Source organism: Typopeltis vanoorti, chromosome 5, assembly GCF_054136105.1.
Source record: "Typopeltis vanoorti isolate ZY-2024b chromosome 5, IOZ_Tvanoo_1.0, whole genome shotgun sequence".
NCBI classification, from domain to species: domain Eukaryota; kingdom Metazoa; phylum Arthropoda; class Arachnida; order Uropygi; family Thelyphonidae; genus Typopeltis; species Typopeltis vanoorti.
The window spans coordinates 58,585,038-58,599,918 of record NC_143553.1 but is presented as its reverse complement, the minus strand read 5'-3'; the positions used below and the strand labels follow the sequence as shown (position 1 = coordinate 58,599,918).

Sequence of the window (14,881 nt, the reverse complement as noted above, 5' to 3'; positions counted from 1 at the left end):
TAGCAAAAATTAGCGAAAGATTGTAAGGGAATCCCCTTAATTTATCTTTATAATTTTATCAAACAGACAAAGAGATGTAGCACGTAGTTTGTAGAATTCCGATTACTAACGTGCAATCTTTCTTTCCAAGTAATCTACCATCACTGATGACGTAATATCCTACTGTATTTATATAGCATTATGGTAGGTTATCCTTCTTTTGGTTTTGATTTCGGGCCACAGCTTTTGACGGCAGTGAGAGAAAGAGCAGGTAAGCTGCATTTTGAAAAACTCTTTTCCATATAGGCATAGAAATTTGTGGACTTTATTTAGATAATACACAAATTACAGGGTATGGAGATGTTTAAGATGGTGAAAAAAGTAACAGAGTTAAAGTGATTGCCATTAATCATTAAAAACAACAACGTGTAGCCTACTTCTGAGGTCATGAAATAGGACGCTCGGATACCTCAGTGAACTAGAAATATTGATCACAGATTTGTTCATTAATTTTTCTATTCAGCATGCATATACTAATTATCATAAGAAAAAGGAAAATTCTTTAGTTCCCAAGTAATAATCATGTTTAGCGCTACATACGCATACTTGGTTCGTAAAAATGACCACAGAAAAACGGATAGTTAGCAGAGAAGATAATTATTACAACTTTTAAAACCTGAGTAGCATTCTTAATGTATAACACAGTGGCTGATTTTCTAATATTTACAGTATGTGCCGAAGAAAACTGAAGCATTATTATTATTTTTTTAATTTATGCGTAGGGTTCGCCCCGGAATTTGTGTAAGGGTGTGCGGACTAGATTTTTTGCTTGGAGAGTTGTGAATAAGTTCAAAGCAAAATAATGTGCAGGTATCAAATTATGAAATGAGCAAAATGTTTTATTGTTATAGTGTCTAAGTAAAACAGTATAATAATTTATGTAATGTTTTAAATAGTATTTTAATTTATAATAATGATAGCATTATAACTGCTAAGCGTCAACCAGGTTTCTCTTTTGAAACCAAGAGCAGGGTTTCAAAAATTGCTATCAGCACGTGGTACTGATAGCAATTTCTGTGTTAAATGAATTTTTGTATATAAATAAAGTATAAGTAAAGTAATGCTATGATCATGACTTAAATAACTGTACAGCTATTGGTTGAAATTGGTACTAGACGTATCACCAGAAATTTCGATATGGTTTTCAGTACGTTTCATTTTGTTTCACCTTAGAGACTTTCCAAAGCTACAGATTTTATCTTTATTTATCATTCAGTCACTTATGTAATTATTTTTTATTAATATTTTATTTTTATTTTGTAGTAAATATCAGAAGAAATGACAGTAATTCGGATTTTTTTTTTCAATTTTGAAATTCGTCCTTATTAAATACTATTCTGATTAGTTGGATTGTTCATGTTATTGAAGATATTTTTATTAAAATATTATTTAAAACATTAAAATATTTAAAATATTATTTAATATTTTAATTTTAACATGCCAGGATAATTATTCAAATTAAGTGGATATTGAATCCAATATTATTTTAAAGCGAATAGAGAAACTACAAGAGTTTCGAGCCGAATATAGAAACTATAAAAGTTTCGGCGGATCCAAGCATAAGCAAACCTTTCATGACAAGGGCAACTCGTAGTACAGGTGGAGCAAGCTCCGATCACTATCCTTAGTATTTCCCATATTGTAAAGCACATCTCCCAGCGGACATGTATGATGTTATACATTATGGGAAAGTCACTACTCAGACCGGTTTCGACCTTTTTTGAGGTCTTGTCAGTGGGAGCCAGATCCAGATGTAAATACTCAGGTCGTAGTGATACAGAAGTTATATACTTTACCATACGAGTTGCCAAAAAAGGTGTCACATCAAAAAAGGCACCAAGAATTACTGAAATAAGAGAGCCAAAAGGCTTCACGTAGGCAATGCACAATGTATCTTCAGGACTGAGGCAACTCGTGGTAAAGATGGACCAAGCTCTCATCACTCCTTGTCTCAGTATCTCCCATAATGCAAAGCACATCTTCCTTGTGGACATGTATAATGCTATGCATTAATGGAAGAGCCACTCACTACCCAGACCGGTTTCGACCTTTATTGAATGTTCAAGTACAGGTCAAACTCCAAAAACAGCGTTGTTCCCCTCACCCTGCCACTGAGAACTCTCAGAACCGATTCGCTCTACACCGTGGCAGGCTCACCGAGAAGAGCCGCTCAGTTGCTCAAATCTCATCTGAGGAGTAACAGCAACAGCTGTGCCTCAGTTAACTTCACGGGCTACAGCATTGCCCGTGGGTGATGATTGGGTGATGATTTTCATCACCCAAGCTTCCAACCTGTTTCGACCTTTGTTGAGGTCTCGTCAGTGGGAGCCAGACCCAGAAGTGGTGATACTAAGGCAGAAGCAATGGAGAAGTCATATTTACCTATAAAAATTGCCAAAAGGTGTACCACCTTATTATTAAATTACTCTGGATTTAGAGAAAGATGTTGGAAGTTTTTTTTCCCCACTTGGTTAGACTATAATAAATTTAGTTTAATACTTTATCCAAGTGTAAGCAAACAAAGCTTGCGCCTGAAGTATCTTCAGGACACTGAGGCAACTCGTGGTAAACGTGGACCAAGCTCTCATTATTCCTTGTCTCAGTATCTTCCATAATGCAAAACACATCTCCTTGCGGACATGTATAATGTCATTCATTAAGGGAAGGGCCACTACCCAGACCGGTTTCGACCTTTATTGAGGTCTCGCCTTTTGGCTCTCTTATTTCAATATACCTGGATAATTTTAATATCCTTTGTAACTGTGTAATATTAAAATGTTATTAATATTCTGTGTAACATTGCAATAACTTTATAAATAATAACATGTTTCAAGAGTTGCTTAAATTTACAACAGTATGGTGCCACCAGAAATAAACAGGCGATGAATATATGGCATTAGTAAATGAAATTGGATCAAATTATTGGCATTAATGAGACCTGGCTAACAGAAGAGCATACCTTCTGTAAGCAAGAGAAAGACAGGCAAATATTTCAGAGAAGAATAGAAATTGCGTGTGTTGTATTGTATTGTATTGTATTCATGGAAGACAAAGAGAGTAAGAAGGGGGGGGGTACCTCTAATGATTATAGATGAGTCACAGCCCACCAGAAGAGATGAGAACGATCATAGTATGAGCATTACAATTTAAGTTTTTTGAGGCTGTTTGATACGAAGTAGAGGTCTTTGGGACAAAATACATAGTTGGGTGCTGGTGTAAGCTAGGGTCAAGTGATGAAGACTCGTAACTGCAACATACAAATACTTTATGAATACAAGAAGGGCTAGCATTATGAGTCAACTATGGATTTAGAACGGGAGGGAACAGATAAAGATAATTTATAGAGTTACTGAAAGACAATTTCCTTAAGCAACACTTTATGGGAAGATGCAAGAATATTAGATCTAGTAATAACATCGGTGAACATGAACTGTAAAGAGTATCTCTTTTGCCTCCTGTTGGTTAAAGTGTAATTTGGAAAGTAACAAAGCAAATGGCGGTTTTGTTCGAAAAGGAATATGATTGAAACTGTTACAATTTCGCAGACAGGTAAGGATGATAAACTAGTCACAGAAATTACCGCGAATGCACACATACGTCCATGTTGAACTTATTATTGCATATGAATATATAGACCATCAATGATTATCGTATTATTGAGTAACCCCTTATTCTACCTACCCTCAATCTAGTTGAGAACAGATGGTCAAAAGATGAATTTGTAACCGAAAATTAATGGCATAGAAAAATAAGGCGAAGTTACTGTTTGGCGTTGACGTGGAGTTTGAGAACAATGTGGAATGTCTTAAAAATAAGAAGTCGTGAATAAATTTAAATAATTCAAGAAAATGGTTAATGTATAATAATACATATACGTAATGAAAATAATTTATACTTCACCATCCTAAATTTCTATATTGTTTGGTCTTTTATACTAGATCTATTTTTATTTTATTGTTATCTTCAATCGTTTTGTTTTTAAAATTAACTAAAATTTCCCCACAAATTTTAATTTTACTCAACTTGTGGAAAAATGTGGAATGTCCTCATGACGTTCCACATTTTTCTCTACATGGATGTCCAACTCACCCAGTAAGTTTTCTCTCCTTATCCTCTTAAAACACCTGCAAAAGATCATAACTTCAAAAGAAACATCCTCTTCAATAAAAATTTTCCAATATACGTTTCTTCTATTCTATTGAGAGTATCAGTTTTGAATTCATGTTTCAATCATCAACTCCAAATTTGGCTTCAGAGTAGAAAGCATAGTAGCTTTTCATAATACATTAAACGTCTCTAATCTATATTTAGATGTTTATTATAGTAAATGCAAACACACGGTATATATTAATGTGTAAAAGTATTGTCTATCTGGTTAAAAGTGTTCAAACGTACACAATCGTGATTTTTATTAATTAATTTTGTTTTATAAAAAAGCATTTTGGAAGTGTTTACAACATAATTTGGCAATTAAACTTTTGCATTCCCTTGTATATATTGTCCGACAAACTAAACTTTCAATTAAAAATTTTAGTTAAAATTTTTATTTGAAAGTGTCCGTAGCTCGGTCAGTATCGACGATGATTTTTGGTTGGAAAGATCTAGGCTTTAATTTCATCTAGTCACGAAGAACTTTTATCAGAGATTTTCATTTGAGGGTTAGTTAACCTGTCTTTTACGGAGGAGACAGGAGTTTTTCTCCCGAAAATCTTTTTTTTTTTTTTTTTTTTTTTTTTTTTTTTCGCAAAAACAGAGAAGCTGAAAAAAAGTTCCTCTAGCTGGCAATGAAATTGATCCTAAACCAGTCTCTCTTCGTTTATTAGAAGTAAACGCAATTTCTACAGACTTTTTTTTTTACTTCTTCAGTTGGAACCACTAAACTAAAGGTAGGGAAGTCATGGGCTAAGCTTTGGATAATCAAGAACCTATGTCCTATAGATCAAACAGGAAACTTTCAAGCTACCTCAGATCAAGAATAACCAGAGAAGTGTGTGTCCCATACGATGAAAAATTATTTACCACCTATTTATATTACTTATCAAGGTATCGTTTAACCTTTTTTATTTTCAAATATTCCCCAAACCAATAAGGGTAGGTCTTGCGTTGGTAATTTGCTTACTTTCTATAATAAAGTAACATTAGAGTTGGATGATGTCATATCGCTAAGTATTAAAAGAATAAACATTTTTATCAGAGTCATGATTAAATTAAAGATATTAATTCAGAAATTCGTGTAATAATCTTAAATAACATTAGACTAACATTGAAATTAAAAAAAAAATAATAATGTGTTATCCTGATTAACCTTTCCCAAATTTTTGATACAGAGATACAGTCATTACGATTCAAGTTAGGACGTTGAAGTAAGGTCTCCACACTAAAGAATCAGAGTTGGATGAAGGAAATCCTTTCTTGGTGATACTGCTGGACAATGCAAAGGCATTTGACAGGATTCCACACGGAACTTTGTTGCATAAATTGGAGCAAATGGATATGGATCCGAAGCTGGTGATTTGGATTAGAGAGTGGCCGATGGACAGATATCAACGAGTGGTTTATGGTGGAGCTGAGTCCGATTGAAGGCAGGTGACTAGTAATGTACCACAGGGCTTGGTACTTGGTTCTCTGTTGTTTAATTTGTACATTAATGATATTGGAAATAATTTGAAAGGAAATATCTGCTTGTTTGCTGCTGATGCAAAATTGGGAAGAGCGATAGTCAATTCAAATGATGTAGATATCTTGCAGGATGACTTAAATAAGTTGGCGGTATGGGCTAAGGTAAATGGCTGACAGTTTAACGTGGCTAAGCATAAGCTGATGCACTTCGGGAGGATGAGATCACATGCTTTGTACTATATTAATGGAAATGAAATGCAGGAAGTTATTGTGGTCCGAGAACTTTAGTTTAGAGGACATATTGCAAAGGTTGCGAAAACATCACATGGTTGAAGAACAGGGATAGGGAAGTTATTGTTCCACTTTATAGGTGTTTCTATGACTGCCAGTATCTGTGTGAAGGTATGCTGTAATTATATATTTGTAATTATTATCAAGTGTCATAACCGCATGTTTTAAATTTTAATGCCAGTTAAATTTGAGTTGTAATTATGTGCATTATTTTGTAAACTTTGGTGTTATGTTAGTTATTAATGCATTAATAAGACTACATCTAGACTAGCACACAGATCTGGTCGCCTGGATTTCTTGGTGATAAAGAAATGGTTGAGAGGATCCAGAGACGAGTTATAAAGATTGTCGCAGATCTATTGAATGTTTCCTATGAGGAAAGATTGAACGTTTTTGGGCTTCAAATACTAGCTGATAGACTATGAGAGGAGATATGATATAAGCATTTAAGTTATTAAAGGGGATTTTATAGGATTGATACTTATGACTTTTTCTGAACAGTGCAACAAGGGAGAGAACAAGGGGTCATCCCTGGAGATTATGCAAGGGTGTTAGGACTAGATTTTTTGTTTTGCTTGGAGGGTGGTGAATGTCTGGAATGCGTTTCCAGAGGTGGTTGTGAATGCTTCGTCTGCTACTGAATTTAAGGAGAAGTATGACAATTGTGTGAATAATCAGTGTGTCAATGTAGGGTCTCCCGCGATGAGTCTTCGGGCGCCATGGAGACACCGTAATAATAATACATATGCGGTTTCTATTAACCTATATTTCATTACTCTCCTAAAGCATCCTCTACATGTCCTACATCAATTAACATAACATCAAAGTTTACAAAATAATGCGCATAATTATAACTCAAATTTAACTGACATTAAAATTTAAAACATGCGGTTATGACACTTGATAATAATGACAAATGTGTAATTACAGCATACCTTCACACAGATATTGGCAGTCATAGAAACACCTATTCATTACTCAGGGGTGCGCGCGCGCACACACACAATAGTAAATAACATATAAATATAAAATCGAGCAATTTCAGTACATAATATGAAAATTATTTCGTTGACTTACCATTTTTTTAAACTTGAGTAATTCTAGAGGATTATTTAAATAAAAAGATTTCAAAGAACTTGCAGAGTTATATTATTATTAAAGTGACATTCACATCTCCACTGAGCTGATATAAATACTACTTGGACAGCAGTATATTTCAGCGAAATCTAAATTGTACACAAACTCAATATTGTGTATGTCCTTCTTAGGCCATGCTTACACTTTCCACTGTTCTAAGAATACACCTCATCTCGTTGTTATAATACAAATTAGGAATTCTAGCCGATTCCTCCTTCATTGAAACGAATCCATATACTGTCACTGGATGCCGTAATCTGGCCTGTTTCCAACCCTGCAATTCATTCTAAAGGTATTCTGTTGAACTGCAAAATCGCTACTCCAGGACAGTCAAGTTTTTCTGCATCATGTTTTCTCAAAATATGTATATTGAATAGTAACTGTGATATGGCGATGCATTGTCATGTTGAAAGCGACATCAATGTGTTCCATAGAACTGCCACATTGCATTATCCAGAAGAGTTTCATATCTGTAGATGTTTAATCCTCGTAGACGATTATACCTTCACCACCAACCTTTTAAGTTGAGATGATGCATTAGAGGTGTAAAGGAACATTCCCCAGATATCTTCCATACCCAGAATCGTCCATCGGAAAAGATGTAACGTGATTTCGCTATATATCAAGTGTTTCGAGCTCTCTGTGGACACTCACTATGCTCTTTACATTGGTAGTAGTAGTCTAAACAGGAAGCCTCGAATGAGCAGCTGTTTACATAATGTCCTTATAACCAGAATTCCTGCAGATTCTATGATAATTTTCACATCCGGCTGCTGAGATTTCCGTACTACTCTTCGATGACCCTTCAGTCCCTTGATATTATCTTTCTGGATTTTACAGGAAGCTAACACAAAGTCTTTCTTGGCTGAGACGGCTCCCTCATATTTCCATTGGCTAAGAATGTTATATTCAAGGTTTTTTTTTTCCGTCACAGCGGTTAGGCCACTGCTGTAGCCTCCTACGATAACATAACTCTTTCGAAGTCCACAAGTTCTCTACATTTAAAAAATAATAAAAATATAAAAATAATAAATAAATGATCAAACGTCTTTTACTACCCAAAGGAAGTACGCTTCACTTTCAAGCTCTAACGTTTAACTACCTTCTTAACTAGCTCTAACCTCTACCTTCGACACCTTCAGAAGATTACAATTGTAGTCAACGTGCATACGCGACAAGCATCCATCCCATAACCTTTTTTTCTCCCTTTTGTATCTGAATCTTTATTATGAACAGTTTTATATTCATAAAGTTCTCTCGCATACAAGTTCCTTTTGCATGTTAGTGACCCTCTATCGATATTAGAGATGTTACCATATTTCTGGTGAGAGCAGTCTGCACTTCTGTTTAAGGCATCACAAAACTTCCACTGCAAACAAACAAGATATTTGTAAACATGTTTACATGCTTGTTTTTGGTTTGATATTTGGAACATTAAACGATGATTTTGATTATTGATTAGGATCATTAGCATTTTGATGATGATGATTTTTATTATTATTGAAATTAAGAGTAAGAAAAACAATATAATCTATGTGATTAGGTACGACATAATACTTGGTTTTCTCACAAAAACGAAAATAAAAGTAATCACGTACGATATCACTTGTTTTGGTACAAACAAGTTTTTGGTACAAAACTGCTTTAGAATGCGGATAGCGCTAAGGAAATTAGGATAATCTATATAAATATAAATCTGGCAATCACGTGATATTGACTACATTAACTACTTTTCAAGGGCGGAAATTTCCGTGAAAAAAAATCCCTTGTACTTCCCTTTCTAAGAAAGTAATTCACCTTTACCTAAAAATAAAATAAAATAACCTTATCTTACACCAATGGGAGAACAAAAATAAATCTGCTAACGCATGTTATTCTCCCGATGGAGAATAACAGTAAGGCTATTTAGCCCTAACTGTTTGAGAATTGATAGGCAGTCAATCTTCACTCTTATCCATGAAATGATGGCCCAGATCTATAATTGATTTTCATAGTCATCTAGGGAAGAGTCATCTAGGGAATTGTCTCCATTTCTTGGTTTAAAGATGTAACACTTTATATTATTGTCGGAAAATGTGGTTCTCTGGTCGATTTTCTTGAGCTACAAGGTGAAAACCCATATCCCGTTTATAACTATCTTCTTCTTCAAAAAAAAGTTATCTTTATTGCAGACTTCTTCCTTTCAGAGAATATCTTAAAAATCCGTGTCTTTATGAACGAAATTATGATAATGAATAGTTTTTCCCCACATCTGCTATTCAAGAATCAATACCTAGCCTGTTCTTTTTTTTAAAAAAATTATTTCTTTATATCTATTATTTGGAACAATCATCCATCAGTTATTTAAAGGCAATGCAGATCACTGTCACAATGTTTTTTCTTTGCGAATATTTATTAATTACAGTGTGTACTATTGGCTTTACAACCTTTCATGGATTTTTTATCTGATGTATGTTTGGGCATAGATCCACACGTGACATGCAACCATTCAGAACTAAATACAACAGAATAGGTTGGTTAATGAATATTCCTGTGGTCTTATGTCTGTATATTGCGTTTGTTCTTCTGGCCGAGATGAAAACTCTAGTGTCTCGGACAAAAAAAAAACAAAAAAAAAACTACCATATTCGTATGGGATTATTAGAAACTACGCAAGTTCACATTGTTTATTTCTTATTATATATTTAAAACTGAAAAGTATTCAATGAGACTGAAAGTATTGTAGTAAACGTTTAATACACCATTTAAAATAAAATTTAGATATATGCTTGCGTATTAATGTTCACATCGCATGAGATCTCATATAGTGCAGTTGCTGCCTATGATTGCGAACGTTTTCAAGTAGTTTTCGCAGATAGTAAAGGATACACGAGCTTGAGACAGTATTTCGCTTAACTAACTTCTAAGACGTCTGCGACTCTCCATGAGAGAGATTCCTATGCTTTGATTCTATCCTCTTTTAAGATCACGAGGTTAAGGAGAACTTTACATCGCATATTCGAGAATGCATTTAAGTTTTTTTTCCCATAGAACTACATTCATTGTCCAGCTACTTCTGTGTAAAAATTTGACTTTAAATGATAAACTAATACACATTCTTGTATATATTTACATATTTAGGATATAGTTTATCCAAATTTAAGCTGTTTTTTTTTTTTTTTTTCAGATCGAAGGATTTCAGCAAAAATTTTTAAGTTTAAAGAAGATTGGGATGCCTCAATCACAGCACCAAAAGAAGGAACCGAGAAATAAAACAACGTATCCAAATACATTAAATTCCCTAATAAGAGCAACATCTTCTCTTTCGTTATATGATAAAAACAATGGAAATTGTTCGTCATTTGCCATACCGTCAAAGGTGGGACAATCTAGACGTCGAAACATACTTAAAAATCAAAACAGAAATCCTGGTAATCAAATCAATAAAGCTTTTTTCTCTTTAAGGTCATCATCATCTCCAATAAAAAGGACAACAGCTGATATTATCTCAAAGCTAAGGAGTATTTTAGACGAAAATCCTTCAATAGCTGAAAAGCTTTGTAATAACTTAAAATATATAGAAGATGCAGACGATCAAAGGAAAGCAGACTATTTTCGTGAAATTTTGACGATACTTTTAAAAGTATTTACCGACTTCGAACATAAAATCACCATTTCCGTGTTAACTACTCTAATCTCTTCTGATCAATTTATGGATGTAACATTTCCAAGCTACATCAACTCATTGATGCTCATAAAAAACACAGATCAGGTACTGAATGATTTAGAAAACAGCTTAAGGGTTTTGAGTGAAATATTTAGAACACTTCCGGCCATCTCAAAGAGAAAAGTCAGTGATATATTGGAAGTTATTTCCAGCTGTTTAAATAACTTCAAAGATTGCGAACGACATTGTGAAGTCAAAAAACAAATAATGAAACTTACAACTGAAATTGTAGAGTTCCTTCCTGACATAAAAAGTACATGGACAGTTCCAAATGATCATAACGATCAACCACCAGAAAGTTTTCGACTACTTCCTGTGTTGCCAATAAAATCTGACATCCATTGTTCAAAATCACCATTTGTAAGAGCTAATCTCGTTGAAGGAAATTATACAGACATTGACCATTATTTGGATGTTCAATTTCGTCTCATCAGAGAGGATTTAGTTAGAGGATTTCGCAAAACAGTACAAGAATATGCTTTAAAAGTAACTCCTACAGGTGCTCTTAGCTCTAGAATGCAGTGCGGTTATTTATACGAAAATGTAGATTTGCTTACTAAACAAGGGATTAACATTTATGGAAAAGTTCATATTTTGAGAATTGATATCAAACACCATCCAAAGTGGAATCCTGAAAAGCACTTTCTACAAGGAAATATTATTTGTTTTACTCATGACCAGTTTCGTACACCTATTTTTGCCACAATAAGTAGTCGACTAATAAAAGAAAAAAAGTGTGAATTACGAATTCAAATTAACAGGGAATATCAATGTCATCTGTTGTGGAATGTTCCTTATATTCTCATAGAGACAGATGCCTTTTTTGAGTCATACAAACATACTCTTGAAGTAATTAAAGACATGAATTCATCTAATCTTCCATTAGCAGATTACATAGTTTTCCCACCAGAATCATATGAATCACCCTCATCTTCTGTGCTCACAAGAGATTTGAACGATCTTCAACAAGCGAAAGCTTTCCAGTTAGCGGTAACAAGTAAATTATCATTAATACAAGGTCCTCCTGGAACAGGCAAGACGTTTATAGGTTGTAAAATTGTAGAATTCTTCTTGAGTGAAATGAAAACTTGTCGACCCATTCTTATAAGCTGTTACACAAACCACGCTCTTGATCAGTTTCTTACGAGAATTCTCAATTTAACAACTAAAATTGTAAGAATTGGCAGCAGGAGTAAAAGTGAGGTATTAGCACCCTATCGTCTCGAAAATATAAAGTGCGCTGTAAGAATGTGGAGAAATCAAGATTGCGAAGTGGAAGAAAAGACAAACGAATGGCAAGATGATTTTATCCAATGCAAGAATGATGATTTATTTGACTATGAGAAATCTCTCCAGGTTGCAAAAGATTTAGTGGACATTGATAGTGATATGCTAAAACCCAAAGGAGCAGATGCTGTTGTTATGCTGATTAGAAGATTAATAGCGGAAATAAATGGTCTGTACATGAAAATGGAATCAGTGCAAAATGGGAGATTAACGACAGGAGTATGGCAGGCACTGTTTCGAATGGCAAAATTAAATAGAACAAGCAATGAATTCCTGAATAAAACAGAAAAAGGTGAAGAAGAAAGGATTTTCTTAAAATGGTTATATTTAAATCCAGAAAATCTTTTTAATTATGAAAAATTGAATACTTGGGAATCTGAACTTTCACAGGCTAAAGAAAAGATGAAGAAAGAGAAAGTATATTATAGATATGTTCAGTTAACAGAAAAACAATATGCAACGGACATGGAACCATGTCAAATAGATAATAAAATTTACGAAATAATAGTATGTGAGCTTCTTAAAGTTAAAAACGAAGAAAATATATTAAGAAGTGCAAAGGAACCCTCGAAATTAGAAAATCGGTGGATATTATTCACCAAGTTGGTGACGAGAATGATAGACACCTGTAAAAATGATTTAGAAAGAAAAGAAAGACGATATTACGAATTAATGAATCGTGATATATTAAAAAGAATGGAAAGCAAAAGAGATGAATATAATTGCCATTTTCTCCGAAATGCACAGGTTATTGGCATGACCACTACAGGTGCTGCCAAACGTCACTCGCTAATAAAACAAATACAACCTTCAGTTGTTATAGTGGAAGAAGCAGCTGAAGTGTTAGAAGCTCATATATTGGCCAGTCTGACTAACAGTATTACTCATTTCATCTTGATTGGGGATCATAAGCAATTGAGACCAAAACCTACGGAATATGATCTTGCTAAGAATTACAAGCTGGATATATCGATGTTTGAAAGGTTATTTCAGAATGGAAGGCCTAATGTGACGCTCACTTGTCAGCACAGAATGAGGCCTTTGATAGCAAATCTTTTAGTGCCTGAAATTTATCCAGTACTGGACCATCACCCCTCCGTTTACAACTATCCAGACATAAAAGGAATGAAAGATAACGTGTTTTTCTTGAATCATGATGAAGAAGAAAGCAAAGTTAAAGATGTTACTAGTTATAGTAACCATTTTGAAGCAAACTTTCTTATTTGCCTCTGTCTTCATCTTCTACAAATGGGAAACGAAAGTTCAAAGATTACTATTTTAACCACGTATTCTGCACAGCTTGCCGTTATAAAGGAACTCAAAGGAAAACACGATCAACTGGAAGAAGTTCATGTCACAACAGTTGATAATTATCAAGGTGAAGAAAACGAAATAATATTAATCTCTTTTGTAAGAAGTAACAGACAAATGAAATTAGGTTTTCTTGAAGAAAACAATCGAGTTTGTGTTGCTCTTTCTCGTGCTAAGCATGGTCTTTACTGTGTCGGCAATTTTTCTCTATATGCCAAAAAATCTGGACTATGGAAAAACATCGTGGAGAAACTAGATGACCAAAAAATCATTGGCAATTCTTTTCCTATTAGATGTTCTATACATACAGGAAAAATAAAAATGGTGAAGTGGCCTATGGACTTCAATAAACATAATTGCAGGTGTCTGACGTAATGTAATCGAACTAGAACACAGTTTATTTACAGTGCTATTATTTATATGACATCACTGTGTAACCAATAATTCTTGGAATATTATCTGAATAACACATCGTCCATTGATGTTCTGTTAACTGCTTACCTAAGCAGTTTATTGTGTTTAGCGTTTGCATTTAGAAAGTTGATTACTGATTAATGTTTCTACAGTGCATCATGTTTACAGTTTTTATGTCATAACTAACTAAACTGATATGGTCATCTTTTATTTAATAAAATATTATAAGTTAATTGAAAAAAATAGTTAAGTTTTATATTTCTTAAAATACATAAGTGTATAACATTAATTTGAATATCTCAATATCTATTGAAATATCTAAGCTCTTTATTACTGAATTATCAATCTCTTTCTATTTAATATTTGTTTTTATTTTATATTTTAAAGTTTTGACAATAAACTGTATATTCAAGTCAAAATAAACGTATTTCTTATAGAATTACAGTTCATAGTAAAGAATGTATAATTGTCATGAAAAGCACTTTGCTCTTCAACCACTTGTACACAGGAAATGATTCATGAGATTAAGTTACGACAACGTTGGTTTTGGTTTCGGTTTCCTTTATGTTTGTATGAAGAGATTACAGCTTTAACAACCTTGAAAGATGTGAACAAAAATGTTAAAGCAATTATTGTAAGTGCACTTCAGAGATTTGTTGTTTCTTTCCCTCTGGCAAATGAAATATGCAATCAGAGGAAGAAAAATTGAAAATAAAATGAAAATAAACTGAAAATTATGATGTTTCCAATCAAATAGATCAGACACAAAAGAAAACGAAACTATTAAGTGATACTTATTACTATTATTTCGTTATACTGCAGATATAATTAATATTTCCAATATGTAACAACATACATAATACGTTGTATAATACTAAATCACGCAGAATAATATCATATCTAATACAGACCAAAATAGAACAAAGATAATCGGTACAATAGAATATAATACCAAACAAAAATTTCATTTTCAACTACATGAAACCAAATTTAAAGGTAGAATTAACCGCTATTAAATACAGCATACAACAAAGTCATCCTGATATCACAAAATTCGTTGAAAAGCATATCTTTTCT

The 14,881-nt window shown here is 33.5% G+C and overlaps 1 protein-coding gene across 1 annotated transcript; it reads left to right on the top strand.

The window, feature by feature from the left end:
• Positions 1 to 219: 219 nt before the first annotated feature.
• LOC150106446 (NFX1-type zinc finger-containing protein 1-like) lies at positions 220 to 14,535 on the top strand. Its single transcript, XM_090392447.1, has 2 exons — positions 220 to 250; positions 10,253 to 14,535. Exon 2 carries the CDS (start codon positions 10,298 to 10,300, stop codon positions 13,763 to 13,765), a length of 3,468 nt encoding a protein of 1,155 aa, XP_090248573.1. The 5' UTR covers positions 220 to 250; positions 10,253 to 10,297; the 3' UTR covers positions 13,766 to 14,535.
• Positions 14,536 to 14,881: the final 346 nt, after the last annotated feature.